The sequence below is a fragment of the Oncorhynchus keta genome, chromosome 22 (genome assembly GCF_023373465.1).
Source record: "Oncorhynchus keta strain PuntledgeMale-10-30-2019 chromosome 22, Oket_V2, whole genome shotgun sequence".
Classification (NCBI taxonomy): domain Eukaryota; kingdom Metazoa; phylum Chordata; class Actinopteri; order Salmoniformes; family Salmonidae; genus Oncorhynchus; species Oncorhynchus keta.
Genome location: NC_068442.1, coordinates 5111335 through 5133515, shown reverse-complemented (window position 1 = coordinate 5133515; position 22181 = coordinate 5111335). Strand labels below are relative to the sequence as shown.

Sequence of the window (22181 nt, the reverse complement as noted above, 5' to 3'; positions counted from 1 at the left end):
TTTCGACATTGTAGAATGATAGTGAAGACATCAAACGTATGAAATTACACGTGTGGAATCATGTCGTAAAAAAAAAAAGTATTCAACGAATCAAAATATGTTTTATATTTGAGATTCTTCAAAGTAGCTACCCTTTGCCTTGATGACAGCTTTGCACACTCTTGGCATCCTCTCAACCAGCTTCATGAGGTAGTCACCTGGAATGCATTTCAATTCACAGGTGTGCCTTTTTAAACGTACTTGTCACAGATCCCCCCGGTACTGCTGCTCATTCTATTCACCTGTTCCGGAGGTCTACGTCACTGGCTTTCTAGGCTTCACTGAACGGTATTCATTATCATCGACACCGGACTGTCTTGTCTGATTACACACACCTTGTTCCCATTTCCCCTGATTAATATGTTATATCTGTGCCATCTGTTCCAATGTCCGTTGGTCGTGTGAGCACCTATGTGTTGGTGCAGCTGTTATGCTGCGTGCTTTATATATTGTGAATTACGGGTATCGTCCCGTGTCGTTCAACAAGGTTTACCCTCGCTCTTTTGTTTGGGTACAGCCCAGTGTTTTTGTATACGTGTTTGTCTTGGGTGTATTAAAAAACCCTATTGTGTATTCCTGAGCCTGTCTCCAAATCCTTTATACCAGCGTGACAGAATAACCGACCCGCAAAATGGAGACAGCAGGAAAGGCCGAGCTGGCGACCTTTGTAGGGACAGTACAGCACCACGAGGACTGTCTCTCCAGACTCGGTATCACCATGGACAGTGTGCTGGCAACCATCCTGCGCTTGGAGGGGAGTGTGCAGTCCCTCCAGTCTCCAATACCGTTCCCGGTACCAGCTCCCACACCACGACCAACCTCCATTCCCTCTGAGCCGGTCTGTGGTATTCCCCTGTCCCTCCCGGAGCGTTTCGACGGCGCACCAGCAAGATGCAAGGGGTTCCTTCTACATGCGATCTGTACCTCGCTCTCTACGCCGGGGCTGTTTCAGGAAGAGACAGGGTTGCCACCGTCATCTAGGCACTGACCGGACGGGCTCTGGACTGGGGTGCCGCGGTCTGGGAGACGGGCGGACCCAAGGTCGAGTTCTACGAGCGCTTCACCCTCCTCTTCCCCTTAGTGTTTGATAATCCTGTGGAGGGCCAAGAGGAGGTTGAGCATCTACTCCGACTACGCCAGGGATCTAGGACCACCTCGGAGTTCGCCCTGGAGTACCGGACCATCGCAGCCTCCACCGATTGGAACGAGTCGGCTCTGGTCGCCGTTTTCCGCAGCGGACTGCGGAAGGAGGTACAGCTGGAGTTAGCCAGCTGTGATGTCAACCTGTCATTCAACCAGCTCATCAGCATGGTGATCCGGTTGGACAACCTCCTGCAGTCCCGAAGAAGACCTGCGTGGAATTCGGAGCCCATGGCTACCCTGCTCTGTGGCCAGAGCCAATGGAGGTGGGCTCGGCATGTTTGCCCGAGGCAGAGCATAGGAGAAGGAGGAATCTGGGTCTCTGCTTCTATTGTGGAGAAGGGGGTAATTTCTCCCCGACCTGCTCTCTATCCATTAGGAGGTGACAAACCAGGGAATTCCCCTACACCAACTCAGGTAGGAGGCAAGGTCTCCTTTCCTTGTCTGTCAAATCAACCAGTGTGTTTTCCCATTAAATTCCCTGAGTACCCTAGCCCTTCACTCCCGTTAGCTCTGATTGATTCCGGAGCTGCCGGGAATCTCTTAGATAGCGCACTGGCCACTGCATTACGCATTCCATTGGTTCCCCTACAGTCACCCATTCCAGTTCGAGCCCTGGATAATCGTCCAATAGGGACAGGTCTCGTACATCACATTACTGTTTCTGTTTCAGAGTGATCTGTTCTGAATGAGTGTCATGGGTGACCCATGACACTCATTCAGAACAGATCACTTTCTTGATTATAAACACCCACACGCACCCCATTGTTGTAGGTCTCCCCTGGTTGAGTTTGCATAACCCCGTTATTTCTTGGTCCGAGAGAAGACTGCTGGGTTGGTTGCAGGAGTGTCAGGGGAGGTGTCTCGCGGTGTCTGTCAACGCCACTGCACAGTCCGGACTGTGCACCTCAAGTGGATTTCCCGGAGGAGCACCAGGATCTGCACTGGTTTTTTTCAAAGACCCAGGCTACATGCCTACCTCCCCATCGCCCCTGGGACTGTGCCATTGACCTGTTGTCTGACGCAGCCCTCCCGAGAGGACATGTCTATCCCCTCTCCTATGCGGAGACCGAGGCCATGGAGACCTATGTACAGGAGAGTCTCCAGCAGAGTTTTATCCACCACTCTATGTGACCAGCCACGTTCAAGGTACTAAACGATATCATAACCGCCATCGATAAAAGACAGTACTGTGCAGCCATCTTCATCGACCTTGCCAAGGCTTTCGACTCTGTTAATCACCATATTCTTATCGGCAGACTCAGTAGCCTCGGTTTTTCTGATGACTGCCTTGCCTGGTTCACCAACTACTTTGCAGACAGAGTTCAGTGTGTCAAATTGGAGGGCATGCTGTCCGGTCCTCTGGCAGTCTCTATGGGGGTGCCACAGGGTTCAATTCTCGGGCCGACTCTTTTCTCTGTATATATCAATGATGTTGCTCTTGCTGCGGGCAATTCCCTGATCCACCTCTACGCAGACGACACCATTCTGTATAGTTCCGGCCCATCCTTGGACACTGTGCTATCTAACAACCAAACGAGCTTCAATGCCATACAACACTCCTTCCGTGGCCTCCAACTGCTCTTAAACGCTAGTAAAACCAAATGCATGCTTTTCAACTGTTCGTTGCCTGCACCCGCAAGCCCGACTAGCATCACCACCCTGGATGGTTCCGACCTAGAATATGTGGACATCTATAACTACCTAGGTGTCTGGCTAGACTGTAGACTCTCCTTCCAGACTCATATCAAACATCTCCAATCTAAAATCAAATCTAGAATCGGCTTTCTATTCCGCAACAAAGCCTCCTTCACTCACGCCGCCAAACTTACCCTAGTAAAACTGACTATCCTACAGATCCTCGACTTCGGCAATGTCATCTACAAAATAGCTTCCAATACTCTACTCAGCAAACTGGATGCAGTTTATCACAGTGCCATACGTCTTGTTACTAAAGCACCTTATACCACCCACCACTGCGACCTGTATGCTCTAGTCGGCTGGCCCTCGCTACATATTCGTCGCCAGACCCACTGGCTCCAGGTCATCTACAAGTCCATGCTAGGTAAAGCTCCGCCTTATCTCAGTTCACTGGTCACGATGGCAACACCCACCCGTAGCACGCGCTCCAGCAGGTGTATCTCACTGATCATCCCTGAAGCCAACACCTAATTTGGCCGCCTTTCATTCCAGTTCTCTGCTGCCTGTGACTGGAACGAATTGCAAAAATCGATGAAGTTGGAGACTTTTATCTCCCTCACCAACTTCAAACATTTGCTATCTGAGCAGCTAACCGATCGCTGCAGCTGTACATAGTCTCTCGGTAAATAGTCCACCCAATTTTACCTACCTCATCCCCATACTGTTTATATTTATTTACTTTTCTGCTCTTTTGCACACCAATATCTCTACCTGTACATGACCATCTGATCATTTATCACTCCAGTGTTAATCTGCAAAATTGTAATTATTCGCCTACCTCCTCATGCCTTTTGCACACATTGTATATAGACTCCCCTTTTTTCTACTGTGTTATTGACTTGTTAATTGTTTACTCCATGTGTAACTCTGTGTTGTCTGTTCACACTGCTATGCTTTATCTTGGCCAGGTCGCAGTTGCAAATGAGAACTTGTTCTCAACTAGCCTACCTGGTTAAATAAAGGTGAAATAAAAAAATAAAAAGGTTATTTTTTGTCAAGAACAAAGATGGGGGACTGTGCCCTTGAACTGATTATCGAACACTGAATGCCATCATCAAGTTCAGCTATCCTTTACCCCTCATTCCAACCATTGTCGAAAAAATGCACGGGACACAGTACTTCACAAAACTGGACTTTAGGAGCGCCTATAATCTGGTGCGCATTCGTGCAGGCGATGAATGGAAGACTGCTTTTTCCACAATCATGGGTCATTACGAGTATCGCGTAATGCTCTTTGGCCTATCTAATGCTCCTTCAGTCTTCCAGGCCTTCATCAACAAAGTGTTTCAGGACATGCTGGGACGGGGCATAGTGGTTGATATAGATGACATTTTGGTCTATTCTGCTGACCGAGTCCAGCATGTCTCGTTAGTCAGGTCTGTGCTGAGAAGACTGTTGGAGCATGGTCTATATGTTAAACAGGAGAGTGGTCTGTGTCCTTTGGCTATCTGGGCTATCTCATCTCCACGGAGGGAGTGGAGATGGAGGAGCAAAGCGTCAGCACAGTCGGGTCATGGCCCATCCCTAACTCTGTGAAAGCAGTCCAGTGATTCCTGGGGTTCGCCAACTATTTCCGGGGGTTCATCCGGGGCTTCAGCACGGTGGTCATGCCTCTTACCTCCCTGCTGAGAGGAGGTCCCCGGCGGCTTCGTTGGACGGTGGAGGCGGAGAGGGCGTTTGAGACGCTGAAGGCACGTTTCACCACTGCTCCTGTGTTGGCACATCCCAACCCCTCACTCCCCTTCATCGTCGAGGTGGATGTCTCTGAAGTAAGAGTCGGGGCAGTGCTGTCTCAGCGTACCGGAACCCCTCCAAAGCTGCAACCCTGCGCTTTCTACTCTAAGCAGCTGAGCCCCGCCCAGAGGAACTATGATGTAGGGGACCGGGAACTCTTGGTGGTCAAGAAGGCTGTGAAGGCTTGGGGGCACTGGCTTAAGGGGTCCAAACAGCCTTTCCTGGTGTGGACGGACCACCGCAACCTGGAGTACATCAGCGCAGAAAAGAGGCTAAACCTGAGACAGGCCAGGTGGGCTCTTCTTCGCCAGGTTCCAATTCACAATTTCCTATGAGGCCAGGCTCAAAAAATGTGAAGGCTGACACCCTGTCTCACCTCTGTAGATGTAGAGGAGAGGCAGGGAGAGGAGACCCCTATCATCCCTCCGTTCCGCATCATCGTGCCACTTGTATGGGACGTGGAAGCCGCCATACGGCAGGCCCTGCGTACGGAACCCACACCCGCACAGTGCCCGGAGAACCTCGCCTTTCAAAGTTTCTTCAAGTGCAGTCTCAAAAACCATCCAGCGCTATCATGAAACTGGCTCTCATGTGAACCGCCACAGGAAAGGAAGACCCAGAGTTACCTCTGCTGCAGAGGATAAGTTAATTAGAGTTACCAGCCTCAGAAATTGCAGCCCAAGTAAATGCTTCACATATTTAAAGTAATAGACACATCTCAACATCAACTGTTCAGAGGAGACTGCGTAAATCAGGCCTTCATGGTCGAATTGCCGCAAAGAAACCACTACTAAAGGACACCAATGAGAAGAGGAGACTTGCTTGGGCCAAGAAACACGAGCAATGGACATTAGACCGGTGGAAATCTGTCCTTTGTTCTGGTGAGTCCAAATTTGAGTTTTTTGGTTCCAAACGCTGGGTCTTTGTGAGACACGGAGTAGGTGAATGGATGATCTCCACGTGTGGTTCCCACTGTGAAGCATGGAGGAGGTGTGATTGTGTGGGGGTGCTTTGCTGGTAACACTGTCTGTGATTTATTTAGAATTCAAGGCACACTTACCCAACATGGCTACCACAGCATTCTGTAATGTCCGACACTGGAGATGAGAAGCAAGTACAGGGAGTGAACATTTAATGGAAAACGAACATGAAACAAAACAAGAACAGTGTCTGGACGGGTGCTCAGCATATGTGGGAACTCCTTTAAGTTTGTTGGAAAAGCATTCCAGGTGAAGCTGGTTGAGAGAATGCCAAGAGTGTGCAAAGCTGTCATCAAGGCAACAGATGGCTACTTTGAAGAATCTAAAATATGTTTTGATTAGTTTAACACTTTTTTGGTTACTACATGATTCCATATGTGTTATTTCATAGTGTTGACGTCTTCACTATTATTCTACAATGTAGAAAATAGTAAAAAATAAAGAAACTCTTGAATGAGTAGATGTGTACAAACTTTTGACTGGTACTGTATATAATATATTTACCCCAAAATATATGGGGGATTGGAAATTATGCAGGCAATTACATTGATGGAAGCTACAATCTATCTGCAGTATTAAAGCTGATCTACCCCTTAAAAAATCAAATAAAAGTACCTAAAACTTACAAACTATTTTGGTGAATCATGCTTTTGGGGAGGTGCGATGACGGGTATTTTAACTGGGAAGCTGTTTGAAAAACACTGCTAACCTGCAAAATAGTTGAATGGAAAACAGAATCTGTATGTACTATGTTGTCTATGTCTTAACAGCAAGTGCCCAATGCCCATCGTGACTGGGTGTGTGCCCTGGGTGTGGTGCCTGGCTCTCCGGCCCTGCTGAGCGGCTGTAGAGGAGGGGTGCTCAAGCTGTGGCACGCAGACACACTGGGGGCCCTTGGGGAACTCAAGGGCCACGAGAGCCCCATCAACGGCATCTCCACCAATAGCAGCCACCTCTTCACAGCATCTGAGTGAGTCACAGAACCACACAGACAGAATGACAGGCAGACACACAAACATACACAATAGCCTGGATACAGCCATTGCAGTAACACAGTTTTTCTGCTCTGTAATTTGATAGTGATCGAACAGTGAAGATCTGGCGAGCCCGGGGCGGACTCGACAGCACCTTAGACACGACGGCGGACACAGCTGATGAGGTGGCCAGTAACTGAACATGGCCGGGACCTCCCACCGTGACCCTAAACCTGGGATGCTGCTGACTAGCACTTTGACCTCTGACCCTTAGCCTTGGAAACCACCCCCAGCCCCCACATACTATAACCAAGACAACAGTCCCCAAGAATGGAATCTTATCTCAGCAAAAGTAGCTGTAGTCGTTTTCCAAAGTGAGATACTGTAGATTTATCCCTAGAAAATGTCTCCCTAGCTAAATGTATCTAGTCTAACCTATGTGGCCGTAGCACTGGCCTGTGCAGAATAAACCCTATTTTTGCTTCATAGACATCCTTCCGTCTCCGCTCGTATCAAGTATGGAGTGAGTACACACACACACAAACACAAATAGAGGCAGATCTTGAGTGTTTTTCTGTGCTGGGGGAGTGGTGTGGAAATTAGATGAGAGGAAGGTAAAGACCGGGTTTTGTCGCAGGCCTTCAAGACCCGGACCTGGTTCTCGGACCAGACCCGGACCAGCAAAGGAAGAGATGCCTTTCTTCTGCATTGTAAGCAGAACCACTGTCCTCAACCCTGCTGTCCCTTACGTGATATCAACGTGGCTTTACGTGAACTGACACCCCCTTAAGTCGCTCGGTTTTGATGTTCTTTTGCTTTGAATTCAGCACCCGCTTTCCATGGGTGACCAAATCATGAAACTTCTCTTGTACTTTACCTGTGAACTGGATACTGTACATTAACTAACACTACTCTTGTAGCCACTAGCAAAACACCTTCAGTCAGTCACCTCTCTGCTTCCTTAGTCTTTACACTTAGTCCTTCCTTACTCTCTATGTGCAAATACAATGTCTCTTTGAGGATACACTGACTCTCTTCACTCGTCCACCACTCGTCATTTAGCAATTGTATGATTTTCCACTTGATGCTATTCCCTCTAATAAGTTAACAACTAACCTAATGCCCTTGCTGCTAAGTTGTTTGCTCACCTATGACCCATAGAGGGAGCTTCTGTTCTGGACTCCAGGTGAGATACACTTGGTAACCGTAGTTACATACTTTATATAATAGTCTGAAGTGTGAGGAAGAGAGGAGCCTTTTATCTGTGCCTGTACTGTAAAGCTCTCCCAATCCTGGTCTGGGAAGACCCCTATGTACGGTGGTTTATCGTGTTTGTGTCAGTTTTGCTGTACATTTCAACTGGCCTATTTGTGATTGGTGTGAGCTGAACTAATTTTCAAATGATATATTGGATCCACTGTCTGCTGGGACTAGTGAATGTTAAAGTAGTAGGAGCAGCAGCCAACACAATATGTGTATACGTAAACAGTATTATACAAAGAAATAAACTGAAGGTTTGTTTTGTTGATCACCAAATTGCGCTCCCGAATGGGTAACAAATGACCAGATTTGGGAGACTGTGTTGTAACAGCACTCATCTCTTTTGAACAGAACCCCTCTCCCTGGCCCTGAGTCAGCCTGTTATGTTTCCTGGGGATGCATCCAAAATGGCACCCTATTGCATAGTGCACTACATTTGACCAGGACCCATGGATGCTGTTCAGAAGTTGTGCACTATAAAGGGAACAGGGTGCCATTTTCAGATGCAGCCCTGCTCTGATTTTATTGAATTGTTCTGTTGAAAGAAGCTGTATGTATTCAAACCAGTCCTGGGTTCCCCTCTGGAGTTTTGCTGTAGATGTCATTCCCTAAAATGGCTGACTCTGTACTGTAGCAGATCTAATGTCAGATGCCTGGCGAAATAATAAATGTCATCTGTCAAAAACCAGCAAGTACCCTGTGTGTGTGGTCACCTGGGTCTGTTCCTTTTGAGGGAGGGGTGGGGATTTGAAGATTGGAAGTGTGGGGAGAGCACTGAGGGAGAAGGGCACTACAGTGATTGGGGCTGTAGCATTCACTGATCCAACTAACCTGATTGGATAGGTGAAAGCAAGGTTTCCACCTCGTAGCATTCACCTACACCAATAAAAGCTATTCTTACTCAAAGGAAGGAAGCAAGGTTTCAAAATATACCTCTTCAAAGAACACCTTAGGCTAACCAGATGTATCCACTAGATGGCAGTAGTGTAATTTGTAATTCATCAACAAGCAAAGCATACCAGCGGTTGTCCAGCTAGGTCACACATGGATGAACAGGAGGTATGACAACTACAGGAGAGCTTAAGAATTTGTCCCAACTTGCAACCTATTCCCTATATAGTGCACTACTTTTGACCAGTGCACTAGCAAATGGGGTGAAATTTGGGATGCACATTAATGTCTCCCGGGGCTCCCTTAGTGTCAAAATCTGAAGGCTCATTGTAATGACCTTATTGCTTACAATAACATTTTGGAGCACACACATGCAAGTGAAAACTGTAATTTACTTGTAGCTTATCCCTTGTAACTTATCTGGATACCCAGAACAAAATCGGACTATTTTCGAACTAACTATTGTCGTATTAAACAGAAATCCGTACTGGAGTAGATCAATGATTGCTGTACTGTAAGGGCTGCTTTTCCTGAGAATCTCCATTGAGAATGCTTTTTAGTCCAGAACTATAGGCTTTAGCTGTGTCTATAAAACCGGCCCTTGATGTTTTGGACATGTTTATAACTGATGGTATTTGTGATGATATGGCATTTCAATGTCAGGGTCTATGGTGAATATTTTAGAGCTACAGAGTGGAAAAGAGGTCTCTGAAGTTCCAGCTCCATGGCTATCAGTTTGTTGCAAGCACTTTGCAAGTGAAAATACACTAAATTGAACTGTAAATTATTTAATAGCTGTGGTTTTGCTCAGGAGGATTTTATCTCAGAGGATATTGTTTAATTTGTATCATGGAGCACATCAGTACAGGTGTCCTGACCATTGAACTAGAAAAAAATAATGCTTATGTTATAGATGACCAAGGAGTTTTGTAATCATAAATATAATTCAGGTTAAAAAGAATAGTTACAAGACAAAGTTTATAATGTTCATAATTATTCATCTTTTGTGCAAAAGATAAGTGCAGCCTACACTATTTGCAGTGCTTGTTTACTTTGTCATGAGCAAAATGCACTATTTCAGCAGTGCACTGTTTGGATGCTGTTTTTTGGGGGGTGGATGACCAGGCTCAGGTAGGCTACTGTTTACTGTTTACTCAGGAAGGCCAATGGATACTGTAATGGCTGGTTGTGTTCATGCTAAATTAAAAGGTAATATACAGTACCAGTCAAGTTTGTACACACCTACCTCAAGGGTTTTTCTTAATTTTTACTATTTTCTACATTGTAGAATAGTAGTGAAGACAACACAACTATGAAATAACACATATGGAATCATGTAGTAACCAAAAAAGTGTTAAACTAATCCAAATATATATTTTTATTTTAGATCCTTTGATGACAGTTTTGCACACTCTTGGCATTCTCTCAACCAGCTTTATGAGGTAGTCACCTGGTTGAGAGAATGCCAAGTGTGCAAAGCTGTCATCAAGGCAAAGGGTGGGTATTTTATAGAATCTAAAATATATTTTGATTTGTTTAACAGTTTTTTGGTTACAACATGATTCCATATGTGTTATTTCATATTTTTGATGTCTTCACTATTATTCTACAATGAAGAAAAAAGTCAAAATAAAGAAAAACCCTGGAATGAGTAGGTGTCCTAACTTTTGACCGGTACTGTAAATCAAATCAAATTTTATTGGTCACATACACATGTTTAGCAGATTTTAATGCGAGTGTAGAAAAATGCTTGTGCTTCTAGTTCCGACCATGCAGTAATATCTAACAAGTAATCTAACAATTTCACAACAACTACCTTATAAGAGCGTCTGCTAAATGACTTAAATGTAAATGTATACACACAAGTGTAAAGGAATGAATAAGAATATGTACATATAAATATATGGATGAGCGATGGCCGAACGGCATAGGCAAGATGAAGTAGATGGTATAGAGTACAGTATATACATATGAGATGAGTAATGTAGGGAATGTAAACATTATGTAAAGTGACATTGTTTAAAGTGACTAGTGATACATTTATTACATCTAATTTTTTATTATAAAAGATTTTCAGTCTCTCGGTCCCAGGTTTGATGCATCTGTACTAACCTCGCCTTCTGGATGATAGCGGGGTGAACAGGCAGTGGCTCGGGTGGTTGTTGTCCTTGATGATCTTTTTGGCCTTCCTGTGACATCGAGTGGTGTAGGTGTCCTGGAGGGCAGGTAGTTTGCCCCCGGTGATGCGTTGTGCAGACCTCACTACCCTCTGGAGAGCCTTACGGTTGTGGGCGGAGCAGTTACCGTACCAGGCGGTGATACAGCCCGACATTGTGCATCTGTAAAAGTTTGAGTGTTTTTGGTGACAAGCCAAATTTCTTCAGCCTCCTGAGGTTGAAGAGGCGCTGTTGCGCCTTCTTCACCACGCTGTCTGTGTGGGTGAACCATTTCAGTTTGTCCGTGATGTGTACGCTGAGGAATTTAAAACTTCCACCTTCTCCACGACTGTCCCGTCGATGTGAATAGGAGGGTGCTCCCTCTGCTGTTTCCTGTCCATGATCATCTCCTTTGTTTTGTTGACATTGAGTGTGAGGTTATTTTCCTGACACCACACTCTGAGGGTCCTCACCTCCTCCCTGTAGGCCGTCTCGTCGTTGTTGGCAATCAAGCCTGCCACTGAAGTGTCGTCTGCAAACGTGATGATTGAGTTGGAGGTGTGCATGGCCACGCAGTCATGGATGAACAGGGAGTAAAGGAGAGGGCTGAGACGGGGCTGGTTTTCTTTACCGTTAAATTCCATGTTTTTGCTATTAGGCCCATTTAAAAAAAATCAAATAGGCCCCTTGAAAAAATGGTACCCCAAATGGCATTGATAAAGCACGGTAAAAATCGCACCCAGTGCCCATCCCTCATGGCAGGGCTGCTAAAACACAAACTCCAGAATGTGTCTTTAAAGTGATTGAATAGTGTCATAATGTAAATGTCAGATTTGATCAAGTAGGCTAACTCTGTCTCATATCGGGAGAGAATTTATTGAGACCCTGGCTGTAGCCTCGGCTTCAGCAACTGTGTCAGAAGGTCAACTGCACCTGAAGATAAGACGTTTTTGCAATCAATCAGCTATTGGGCACCCTGATTGAAACACTCATTCGGGCCAAAACTATACTGAACAAAAATGTAAACGAAACATGCAACAATGTCAACAATTCTATTGAGTTCATTTATTTTTATTTTTTTTCACCTTTATTTAACCAGGTAGGCAAGTTGAGAAACAAGTTCTCATTTACAATTGCGACCTGGCCAAGAAAGCAAAGCAGTTCGACACATACAACAACACAGAGTAAAACAAACATACAGTCAAGAATACAGTAGAAAAATACATCTATATACAATGTGAGCAAATGAGGTGAGATAAGTGAGGTAAAGGCAAAAAAGGCCATGGTGGCAAAGCAAATACAATATTAAAGCAAGTAAAACACTGGAATGGTAGATTTGCAGTGGAAGAATATGCAAAGTAGAGATAGAAATAATGGGGTACAAAGGAGCAAAATAAATAAATACAGTAGGGGGAGAGGTAGTTATTTGGGCTAAATTATAGATGGGGTATGTACAGGTGCAGTTATCTGTGAGCTGCTCTGACAGCTGGTGCTTAAAGCTAGTGAGGGAGATAAGTGTTTCCAGTTTCAGAGATTTTTGTAGTTCGTTCCAGTCATTGGCAGCAGAGAACTGGAAGGAGAGGCAGCCAAAGGAAGAATTGGTTTTAGGGGTGACCAGAGAAGTATACCTGCTGGAGCGCGTGCTACAGGTGGGTGCTGCTATGGTGACCAGCGAGTTGAGATAAGGGGGGACTTTTCCTAGCAGGGTCTTGTAGATGACCTGGAGCCAGTGGGTTTGGTGACGAGTATGAAGCGAGGGCCAGCCAACGAGAGCGTACATGTCGCAGTGGTGGGTAGTACATGGGGCTTTGGTGACAAAACGGATGGCACTGTGGTAGACTGCATCCAATTTACTCAGTAGGGTATTGGAGGCTATTTTGTAAATGACATCGCCGAAGTCGAGGATCGGTAAGATGGTCAGTTTTACAAGGGTATGTTTGGCAGCATGAGTGAAGGATGCTTTGTTGCGAAATAGAAAGCAAATTCTAGATTTAACTTTGGATTGGAGATGTTTGATGTGAGTCTGGAAGGAGAGTTTACAGTCTAACCAGACACCTAGGTATTTGTAGTTGTCCACATATTCTAAGTCAGAACCGTCCAGAGTAGTGATGTTGGACGGGCGGGCAGGTGCAGGCAGTGATCGGTTGAAGAGCATGCATTTAGTTTTACTTGTATTTAAGAGCAATTGGAGGCCACGGAAGGAGAGTTGTATGCCATTGAAGCTCGGCTGGAGGGTTGTTAACACAGTGTCCAAAGAAGGGCCAGAAGTATACAGAATGGTGTCGTCTGCGTAGAGGTGGATCAGAGACTCACCAGCAGCAAGAGCGACATCATTGATGTATACAGAGAAGAGAGTCGGTCCAAGAATTGAACCCTGTGGCACCCCCATAGAGACTGCCAGAGGCCCGGACAACAGGCCCTCCGATTTGACACACTGAACTCTATCAGAGAAGTAGTTGGTGAACCAGGCGAGGCAATCATTTGAGAAACTAAGGCTATCGAGTCTGCCGATGAGGACGTGGTGATTGACAGAGTCGAAAGCCTTGGCCAGGTCAATGAATACGGCTGCACAGTATTGTTTCTTATTGATGGCGGTTAAGATATTGTTTAGGACCTTGAGCGTAGCTGCGGTGCACCCATGACCAGTTCTGAAACCAGATTGCATAGCAGAGAAGGTATGGTGGGATTCGAAATGGTCGATAATCTGTTTGTTGACTTGGCATTCGAAGACCTTAGAAAGGCAGGGTAGGATAGATATAGTTCTGTAGCAGTTTGGGGCAAGAGTGTCCCCCACATTGAAGAGGGGGATGACCGCAGCTGCTTTCCCATCTTTGGGAATCTCAGACGACACGAAAGAGAGGTTGAACAGGCTAGTAATAGGGGTTGCAACAATTTCGGCAGATAATTTCAGAAAGAAAGGGTCCAGATTGTCTAGCCCGGCTAATTTACATTTACATTTACATTTAAGTCATTTAGCAGACGCTCTTATCCAGAGCGACTTACAAATTGGTGCATTCACCTTATGACATCCAGTGGAACAGCCACTTTACAATAGTGCATCTAAATATTTTAAGGGGGGTGAGAAGGATTACTTTATCCTATCCTAGGTATTCCTTAAAGAGGTGGGGTTTCAGGTGTCTCCGGAAGGTGGTGATTGACTCCGCTGTCCTGACGTCGTGAGGGAGTGTGTTCCACCATTGGGGAGCCAGAGCAGCGAACAGTTTTGACTGGGCTGAGCGGGAACTGTACTTCCTCAGTGGTAGGGAGGCGAGCAGGCCAGAGGTGGATGAACGCAGTGCCCTTGTTTGGGTGTAATTTGTAGGGGTCCAGATTTTGCAGCTCTTTCAGAACATCAGCTGACTGGATTTGGGAGAAAGAGAAATGGGGAAGTATTGGGAGAGTTGCTGTGGGGGGTGCAGTGCTATTGACCGGGGTAGGGGTAGCCAGGCGGAAAGCATGGCCAGCCGTAGAAAAATGCTTATTGAAAATCTCAATTATCGTGGATTTATCGGTGGTGACAGTGTTTCCTATCCTCAGTGCAGTGGGCAGCTGGGAGGTGTTCTTATTCTCCAGGGACTTTACTATGTCCCCAAACTTTTTTGAGTTTGTGTTGCAGGAAGCAAATTTCTGCTTGAAAAAGCTAGCCTTGGCTTTTCTAACTGCCTGTGTATATTTGTTTCTAGCTTCCCTGAAAAGTTGCATATCACGGGGGCTGTTCGATGCTAATGCAGTACGCCATAGGATGTTTTTGTGTTGGTCAAAGGCAGTCAGGTCTGGAGAGAACCAAGGGCTATATCTGTTCCTGGTTCTAAATTTCTCTACTGACTGGATGAGATCAATATCCTTCCAATGTCCCCCTGGCCAGGTCGATTAGAAAGGCCTGCTTGCTGAAGTGTTTCAGGGAGCGTTTGACAGTGATGAGTGGAGGTCGTTTGACCTCTGACCCATTACGGATGCAGGCAATGAGGCAGTGATCGCTGAGATCTTGGTTGAAAACAGCAGAGGTGTATTTAGAGGGCAAGTTGGTTAGGATGATATCTATGAGGGTGCCCGTGTTTACGGTTTGGGGTAGTACCTGGTAGGTTCATTGATCATTTGTGTGAGATTGAGGGCATCAAGCTTAGATTGTAGGGTGGCTGGGGTGTAAGGACATCAGTCAATTTAAATGGGTGCAGGCATGGGTGGGCCTGGGAGGGCATATGCCCACCCACTGGGGAGCCAGACCTAGCCAATCAGAATGAGTTTTTCCCCCCAAAAGGTTTTACAGACAAAAAACTCAGTTTCGTCAGTTCTCCGGTTAGCTGGTCTCAGACGATCCCTCAGGTGAAGAAGCCGGATGTGGAGATCTTGGGCTATCGTGGTTACATGTGGTCTGCAGTTGTGAGGCTAGATGGACGTACTGCCAAAATCTCCAAAATGACGTTGGATGTGGCTTATGCTGGAAAAATGAACATTCAATTCTCTGGCAACAGCTCCAGTGGACATTCCTGCAGTCTGCATGCCAATTGCACGCTCCTTCAAAACTTGGAACATCTGTGGCAATGTGTGACAAAACTGCACATTTTAGAGGGACCTTTTATTGTCCCCAGCACAAGGTACACCTATGTAATGATCATGCTGTTTAATCAGCTTCTTGATATGCCACACCTGTCAGGTGGATGGATTGTCTTTGCAAAGGAGAAATGCTCACTAACAGGGATGTAAACAAATTTGTGCTGAACATTTGAGATAAATAAGCTTTTTGTTCAGTGTCTAATCTAATTTGACGCAGCTGTTCATATTTTAGCTCATTGGGCTGCTGCATCTGGTAGAGAAATCATTCACTTAATAGAGGAAATTTCTCAGGTGGTCTCTTTGCGCCATCTGCATCATTACCAACCACCCAAGCCACTGCCTGTTCACCCCGCTACCATCCAGAAGGCAGGGTCAGTACAGGTGCATCAAAGCTGGGACCAAGAGTCTGAAAAACAGCTTCCATCTCAAGGCCATCAGACTGCTAAACAGCAATTACTAACTCAGAGAGGCTGCTGCCTACATAGAGATTCAAATCACTGGCCACTTTAAACAATGCCACTTTAATAATGTTAACATATCTTATATTCTTCCTCTCATATACTGTACCTTATACCATCTATTGCATCTTGCACACTCTTGGCCATCGCTCATCCATATATTTATATGTACATATTTATACATACTTATTCCATCCCTTCAGATTTGTGTGTATTAGGTAGTTGTTGGGTATTACTGCACTGTCGGAATTAGAAGCATTTCGCTACACTCGCATTAACATCTGCTAGCCATGTGTATGTGACCAATGCAATTTCATTTCATTTTATCATTATGGCTGCTTATGCTCATGCAGCCTAATTCTGATTTTTTTTCTTCTCACTAATCGATCTTTTGACCAATCAGATGTTTTTCAAAGCTTATCTGATTGGTCAAAAGACCAAATAGGGACAAAATATAAAAATTGCACTGCCTGTATGAAGGCAGCTTCTCATCACTGTCAAAACCCAAGCAAACGGATAACTATGTGTACAATATGATTTAAACAAGCTGATAAAGACTAATTTGAGACGAAACCAGGTAGACACAGGACACCCAATGTCTGAGAGCAAATTGTGGTTTGTTTGGAAAAGTCAGGAATTCGCTAGCATGCCAGTGCATTGAAAAGCAGGTGGGCCATGATGCCTTTGTATTGTCACAGAAATGAGTTCCTCGAAAATGTCATTATTCATTTGCACCACAGGAGGCTGGGGGCACCTTTATTGGGGAGGACATGCTCGTGGTAATGGCTTGAATTTACCAGGTGGAATGATATCAAATACATCAAACACATGGTTGTTATTTGTTTGCCATTCCATTTGCTCAATTCAATAGATTGTCAATAAATTGTCATTCAATAGATTTTCAAAGCACACAGGCATTACAATGATTTAGCCTGTTAATTGGGCTACAAATCCCTTAATTGGTTAGACTTCATGTATGCAATAAAGCATTTGCTAATTGCAATGGTTCCCTAAAAGCATCAGCACAGACTAGGCCTTAAACTATAATGTGTTATCGTGTTTGGTTATTTATTTTTGTAATTGTGTAACATTTCCCAAAGCTGAGATCTGCACATGTCTTGGATGCACTCCTCCCGGGCGTCGCGCCCTCAGCACTATCACCCATATTAGCCTGGGTCTATACCTCGCTCTCAACTCTGCATACTAGCACGAGCTGAATCTTTCAACGGTTACACATGACGCTGGGCTGTTATGGGCGACGCTCCTCTTGCAGCTGGCTGAGCGACACGCCTCCCGAAGCCTCATGCAACAGCGACCCTAAGCAGCGCACCGTTTTTAACGGTTTCTTTCTTTCATGCGACCGAAGAAGGCCCGTTTAACGGGAGATTTCGACGATGAGTAGCTTCATGAATATGGCGTGTATTGGAGACTTTGACCCGTTCACCGCTGCCATTCCCGCCACCAGAGTTGAGCTCACGGTGTCATGTAGGTGAGTAGAGGGGCACTGATGTCAATTGAGTGACAGAATGCTTCTGGTATAGGCTAAGATTGTGGAGAACGGTGGATATGTTTGGTGAACTGCTAAATATAAATGGTTTAGTCCGAATTTAGTCAAGCATTCTCGCATTAATTCTTTATTTTGGGGATTTGGCCAGAAAACAGACATAGCCCATTAGGCTACAAAAATAGCATTTAATCGATACATTTTGATTGAATTAAATATTACCATTATCATGATGGTCCATTGCTTTAGCTTATCAATCACGGTTAGTCTACATTTGAGGGATGTTTAAATGAAGTTTATGACGGTGGAACAATGTGCGTGCTATTAGTGTTTCCTAACATGACAGCTCACGCTCCCTTTGGGGCTCCGCTCCACTTAATTAACTAAACAAACTTCCGTCCAGAAAAATGGATGCTGCTGAGAGAATTGATGAATGCTTTATCATCTTAAATTAAATGTGACTTGATACAACTATAGTAGCGAGCTGGCTGGCTCCGGCTCCCGTGTTGCGTAAGAGCCACGCGCCTCTGTAAGACTGGGGTCTCCGCGGAGTTCCTTCTACCAGAGAGAGCTGATGCTCCCGCGACTGGTCGGTCTCAGTCAGTCACAACACTCACTGTGGAGATCATTTAACACACAGAGAGAGGGAGAGACGTGGAGTCGCTCAGTGCGGTGTCGGTGCACACCTGAGATTGTGGTGCTGAAGGTTGGAATTCCGATTCAGTCACTGTCTGCGTCAATGATGCTCAATCTCCGATAACCGCAATTACAGCTTCTTTGATTAAGAGCCAGATCGCAATTTACTGGAGGGGAGAGTTGTCAATCTTTTTTTAATTTGGGGAGGGTTGTGTATTTTATTTAATTTGATTGGGCACAGTGGATGTTAGTGCGTTTTCCTGGTTAACATTATTTTTCAGGTTTTATAGGCTATATAATTTCTTCCATCCTTGCCACATTTCCTCATCTGCTTGCATGCGCCTCCCCTATATCAAGGTGTTTTGGTACTTCCCTTGTGCACTACGCTTTTCCATGTGCTAACTTTTATTATAAACTGGGTCGTCAGCCAATGCGGATTGGCTGACAGCCGTGGTATATCAGACCGTACACCACGGGTATGACAATATATTTATTTGTTCTGCTCTAATTATGTTGGTAACCAGATTATAATAGCAATAAGGTACCTCTGGGGTTTACGACTAAGGGCTGTGTCCAGGCACTCCGCCATGCGTCGTGCAAAAGAACAGCCCCCATGGTATATTGGCCATATACCACACACCCTCGTGCCCTATTGCTTAACTACACCACAGGTCTGTAAAGTCTATCAGTCTAGCTGTCGATTCTCTCCTCTATCCACCATTCATAGTGACAATAGTGGTAGTTGGCTAGCAATCATACTACAAATAAAGGCATTCAAAGCTGCATCAATTTTCAATATGAATTGACAAGAACAAATGGGAATAGATTATAGGCAATGGACAGGCCAGGTGCATCATTGGGCATGAAAGAACATTGAAGACATGAAACACACAGCTCAGAAAGCTCCGCTATTGATCTTGTTTCGGGACAATACAGTTATCCTACCTAGACTATAGAATTCATAATTGCATTATTGTTTTCAATTGAGTACAAAATTCTACTCTAGGCTGCAGTGAAAATGTCATTTGAATGACGGCGCAAAAGCCCTGTGATTTGAATGTTTAATTCGATTTGGATCCGTCGTGGGTCCACTCTCAACAGTTTATACGGTCCAGAAAGGCACAGTAACAGGCCAGTCTGGCTGTATTTTTTATTTTTTATTTTTTTAAACCTCTGATACAGAATGCGCTGTCTGTTTCAGATCATCATTCTTCAAAGTCGTCCTATAATAATGTCGCCACATACGCTCCCTCCGGGCAGGGCCATTCAGGAAAGCGTAACACGCACTCTGCCTCCTCTCCAATCCGAGTGGCTATTCCTCGCTCACCTAGAACCCAATGCTTCAATATAGCCTAAATATTTATAATTTAACTTTTAAAATGTATTACCTGTGTTTACTTGCATAAACACAACCAGTCACAATGTTTTAATCTGATTAGGCTACTTCAAAAGTCTCCTGTAGGCATGCGCGCGTTCATCCAAAATATAATTCCAGCATCCTCAAAAGGGCTTGACATTAACCAGGTTTCCATCCAAACTTTTCATGCAGTACTGTAGCCTACAGTACACGTTGGATAAAAAAAGTCACGCCATCACGGAGTTGCGTGCAGTTTATTAGGCAACAGATTAAATAAATGATGATGACTTCACAGAGTGACGAAAGTACACCGTGATGAGCGTTATGCTTGTTTCAACTAATATGGAGGGTCATATTCTTGTGACATGATGATCGATGCTTGGCTGGCATTTGACAAATACAAATTATCTCACTTTTGTCCGTAGTAATCAGATACGTATCTACAAGCTGTTGGCTAGAGCACACGTGCCAATACCAGAGTGGACACATTCGCTATATCAATGCAACATTTATTTGTGAGAAAAAAACATCGGTAGGCCTAGAGTTGAAAATGCGATGGAAACCCATTTCATTTCTGTTTTTTATTCGGTACACATGAATTTAACCTCAAATCATTTTTACTACGCATTTACACACAGACATTAATCTGCAACGAGTCAATTTGATGGAAACACAACTCTGATGGGAAAATGCACAAGGATCTCCCTTGGGATATGATTTGACGTTACGTTACGAGAGAGACGTCATCAGATAGCGCAACAGGACACTACTCTCTACACTCCGTTTGTTATTTACATGAAACATTTCTCATTAAATCGATTTTAATCTGAACTGAAGTTTTGTTACTAAGGATTCCACAACACGGTTAGCCTTTACGGCAAGTGTCTTGTTCCTTCTTTGTTGCCGCGTGGATTCCGCGAGTACTACAGACACCTGTCGTCGTCGTGGGAAAGACAGTATAGAGCTAATCTGAATACCAAGCAGATCCTGAGGGACATCGACGAGTACCAACAGCTTTACGCTATGGAGGAACAACATACTCCTTCACAAAATAACTTCACAAAAGACCACTTCACAAAATAACTTTAACTCGACTCAAAAAAAAGAAAAACAGATTCATCTACAGACACGGACGATTTACTTACCATTGAGGTAGTGTATAGTGCTCTGGCTGGAATCCATGCAGCAATGGACAAGTTGTGTGAGAAGGTAGCAGGGCTGAGGGGGGAGTTTGGAGTTCAGCCAGAGTGGAATTCTCAAGCTCCAAAGAGAAAACAAGACACTCACAGCCAAGGTAAAAATACACAATCCCAACATTGGATTGTCAACTCAGGGAAACAGGGTGATGAAGTACACTCTACTAGACATACAAAGTCGTAGCATGCGTGAAAATCTTTTTTTTCTTCTGGTATTCCTAAGGACGCATCCAATAATCCGGAGGGCGCGATCAGAGATGAAATTGAATCCGCATTGAAACTTCCTATAGAGACTGTAAACAAGGTGGCTTTCCACTGAGTACACAGACTTGGAGCTCGGAACGACAAGAACAAGGGTCCCCGACCGATCATCGCAAAATTTGAACACTACCAACAAAAGGAACTGATCAAAAGCAGAGGAAGGGAGCTTAAAGGGACCATATTCGGTCTCAATTACCAATTTCCGAAGGAGATGAACGTTGTAAAGAGACTGTATCCGGTACAAAGACAACAAAGGATGGATGGTAGGCGTGCCTTTATCATTGTGGACAAACTCTTTATAGATAGACAGCTCCATAATACTGTGGCTGTACTAAATTCTATAGGGACTTCAGGTTACGAAAAAAAGAATGTATGGGAACTGTTTAAAATATCTGAACATTATGAAGTGGATATGAACACACACGTACTCAACTACATGGTTGCTTACACATACAGACTTATACACACACACACCTGATTTCGCTCTCTTCTCTCACTTTCTCTCTTTTCTCTTCTCTCCCTCTCTTATTGTCGAGAACTCTTTTATAATTGAATGTGTTTATTGTTTGTCTATCTTTTTTTAATGTATTTGTCTACAAGTTTATATATGTTTATAACAAGCAAGGGGAAGATATCAGAATGGGGCATTGGGGAATAATAACATATTGTACGGAATACATTTGTACTGTAGTGAAGCCGTCTCTAGAGTAATGCAAGGTCTCTTTCATGATCATGTGAAACGTCAATTGCTATGGAAATGCTGGGATGTGTTTTTCAATTATGTTAAAGGTGATTATGATGTGACTATGATGGTGATACGATATGGATTACAATTATGAATATTAAGTCTATATGCACTACATTTTACACACGCAGACACTCAAACATGCAAATTGGCAGAGTTATTAATCTATTTGGACATCACACATTATAGTCTTACTCTTATACAGACATCATACACACTCTCATATCATATCTAATATCAAATACATCAACATACTCAGATTTGTTACACACATCATTTGTCTCCACTTTCTAACATCTGTGGCATTGGCTCACAGGCAAACAGACAAAGGAATAAAACAAATATTGCTAAAACCTATTGCTTGATTTCTAAATATCAGACATTTGAAAGCTCTAGTTTTGACCTTCATAATACCTCTGATGGCAATAACTTTACAAGCACTAATTATGGTCACTTTAGCCTGAGAATAGTATCTAGTTATGGTAAGGGGTGAACAAAGTATAGCTAGTTATAATTGTAACGGTTTGGCAGATTATAAAAAACAATCAGTCTTTACATGGTTAAAAGAAAAGGAATATAGCCTATGCTGTTTTCA

The 22181-nt window shown here is 44.3% G+C and overlaps 2 protein-coding genes across 9 annotated transcripts in view; both read left to right on the top strand.

Annotated features, from left to right (window-relative positions):
* LOC118400814 (kinesin-like protein KIF21A) overlaps positions 1-8516 on the top strand; it is a 71692-nt gene extending 63176 nt beyond the window's left edge. For all 5 annotated transcript variants that reach the window (XM_052474724.1, XM_052474720.1, XM_052474721.1 and 2 more), the window contains 2 exons: positions 6365-6564; positions 6675-8516. In XM_052474724.1, the coding sequence (XP_052330684.1) occupies positions 6365-6564; positions 6675-6768 (294 nt within the window). In that variant the 3' untranslated portion in view covers positions 6769-8516. The remainder of the gene's footprint in view (positions 1-6364; positions 6565-6674) is intronic.
* An 8605-nt stretch (positions 8517-17121) lies between these two features.
* The window catches only part of LOC118400956 (copine-8-like), an 81631-nt gene continuing 76571 nt past the window's right edge, over positions 17122-22181 (top strand). For 3 of the 4 annotated variants that reach the window (XR_004829144.2, XR_004829145.2, XM_035798011.2), the window contains exon 1: positions 17122-17376. Coding sequence is in view for 1 of the 4 variants with exons in the window: in XM_035798011.2 (XP_035653904.1) it covers positions 17282-17376 (95 nt within the window). In the remaining 3 variants the exon portion in view is untranslated. The remainder of the gene's footprint in view (positions 17377-22181) is intronic. The other variant, XM_035798012.2, reaches the window with a different exon arrangement.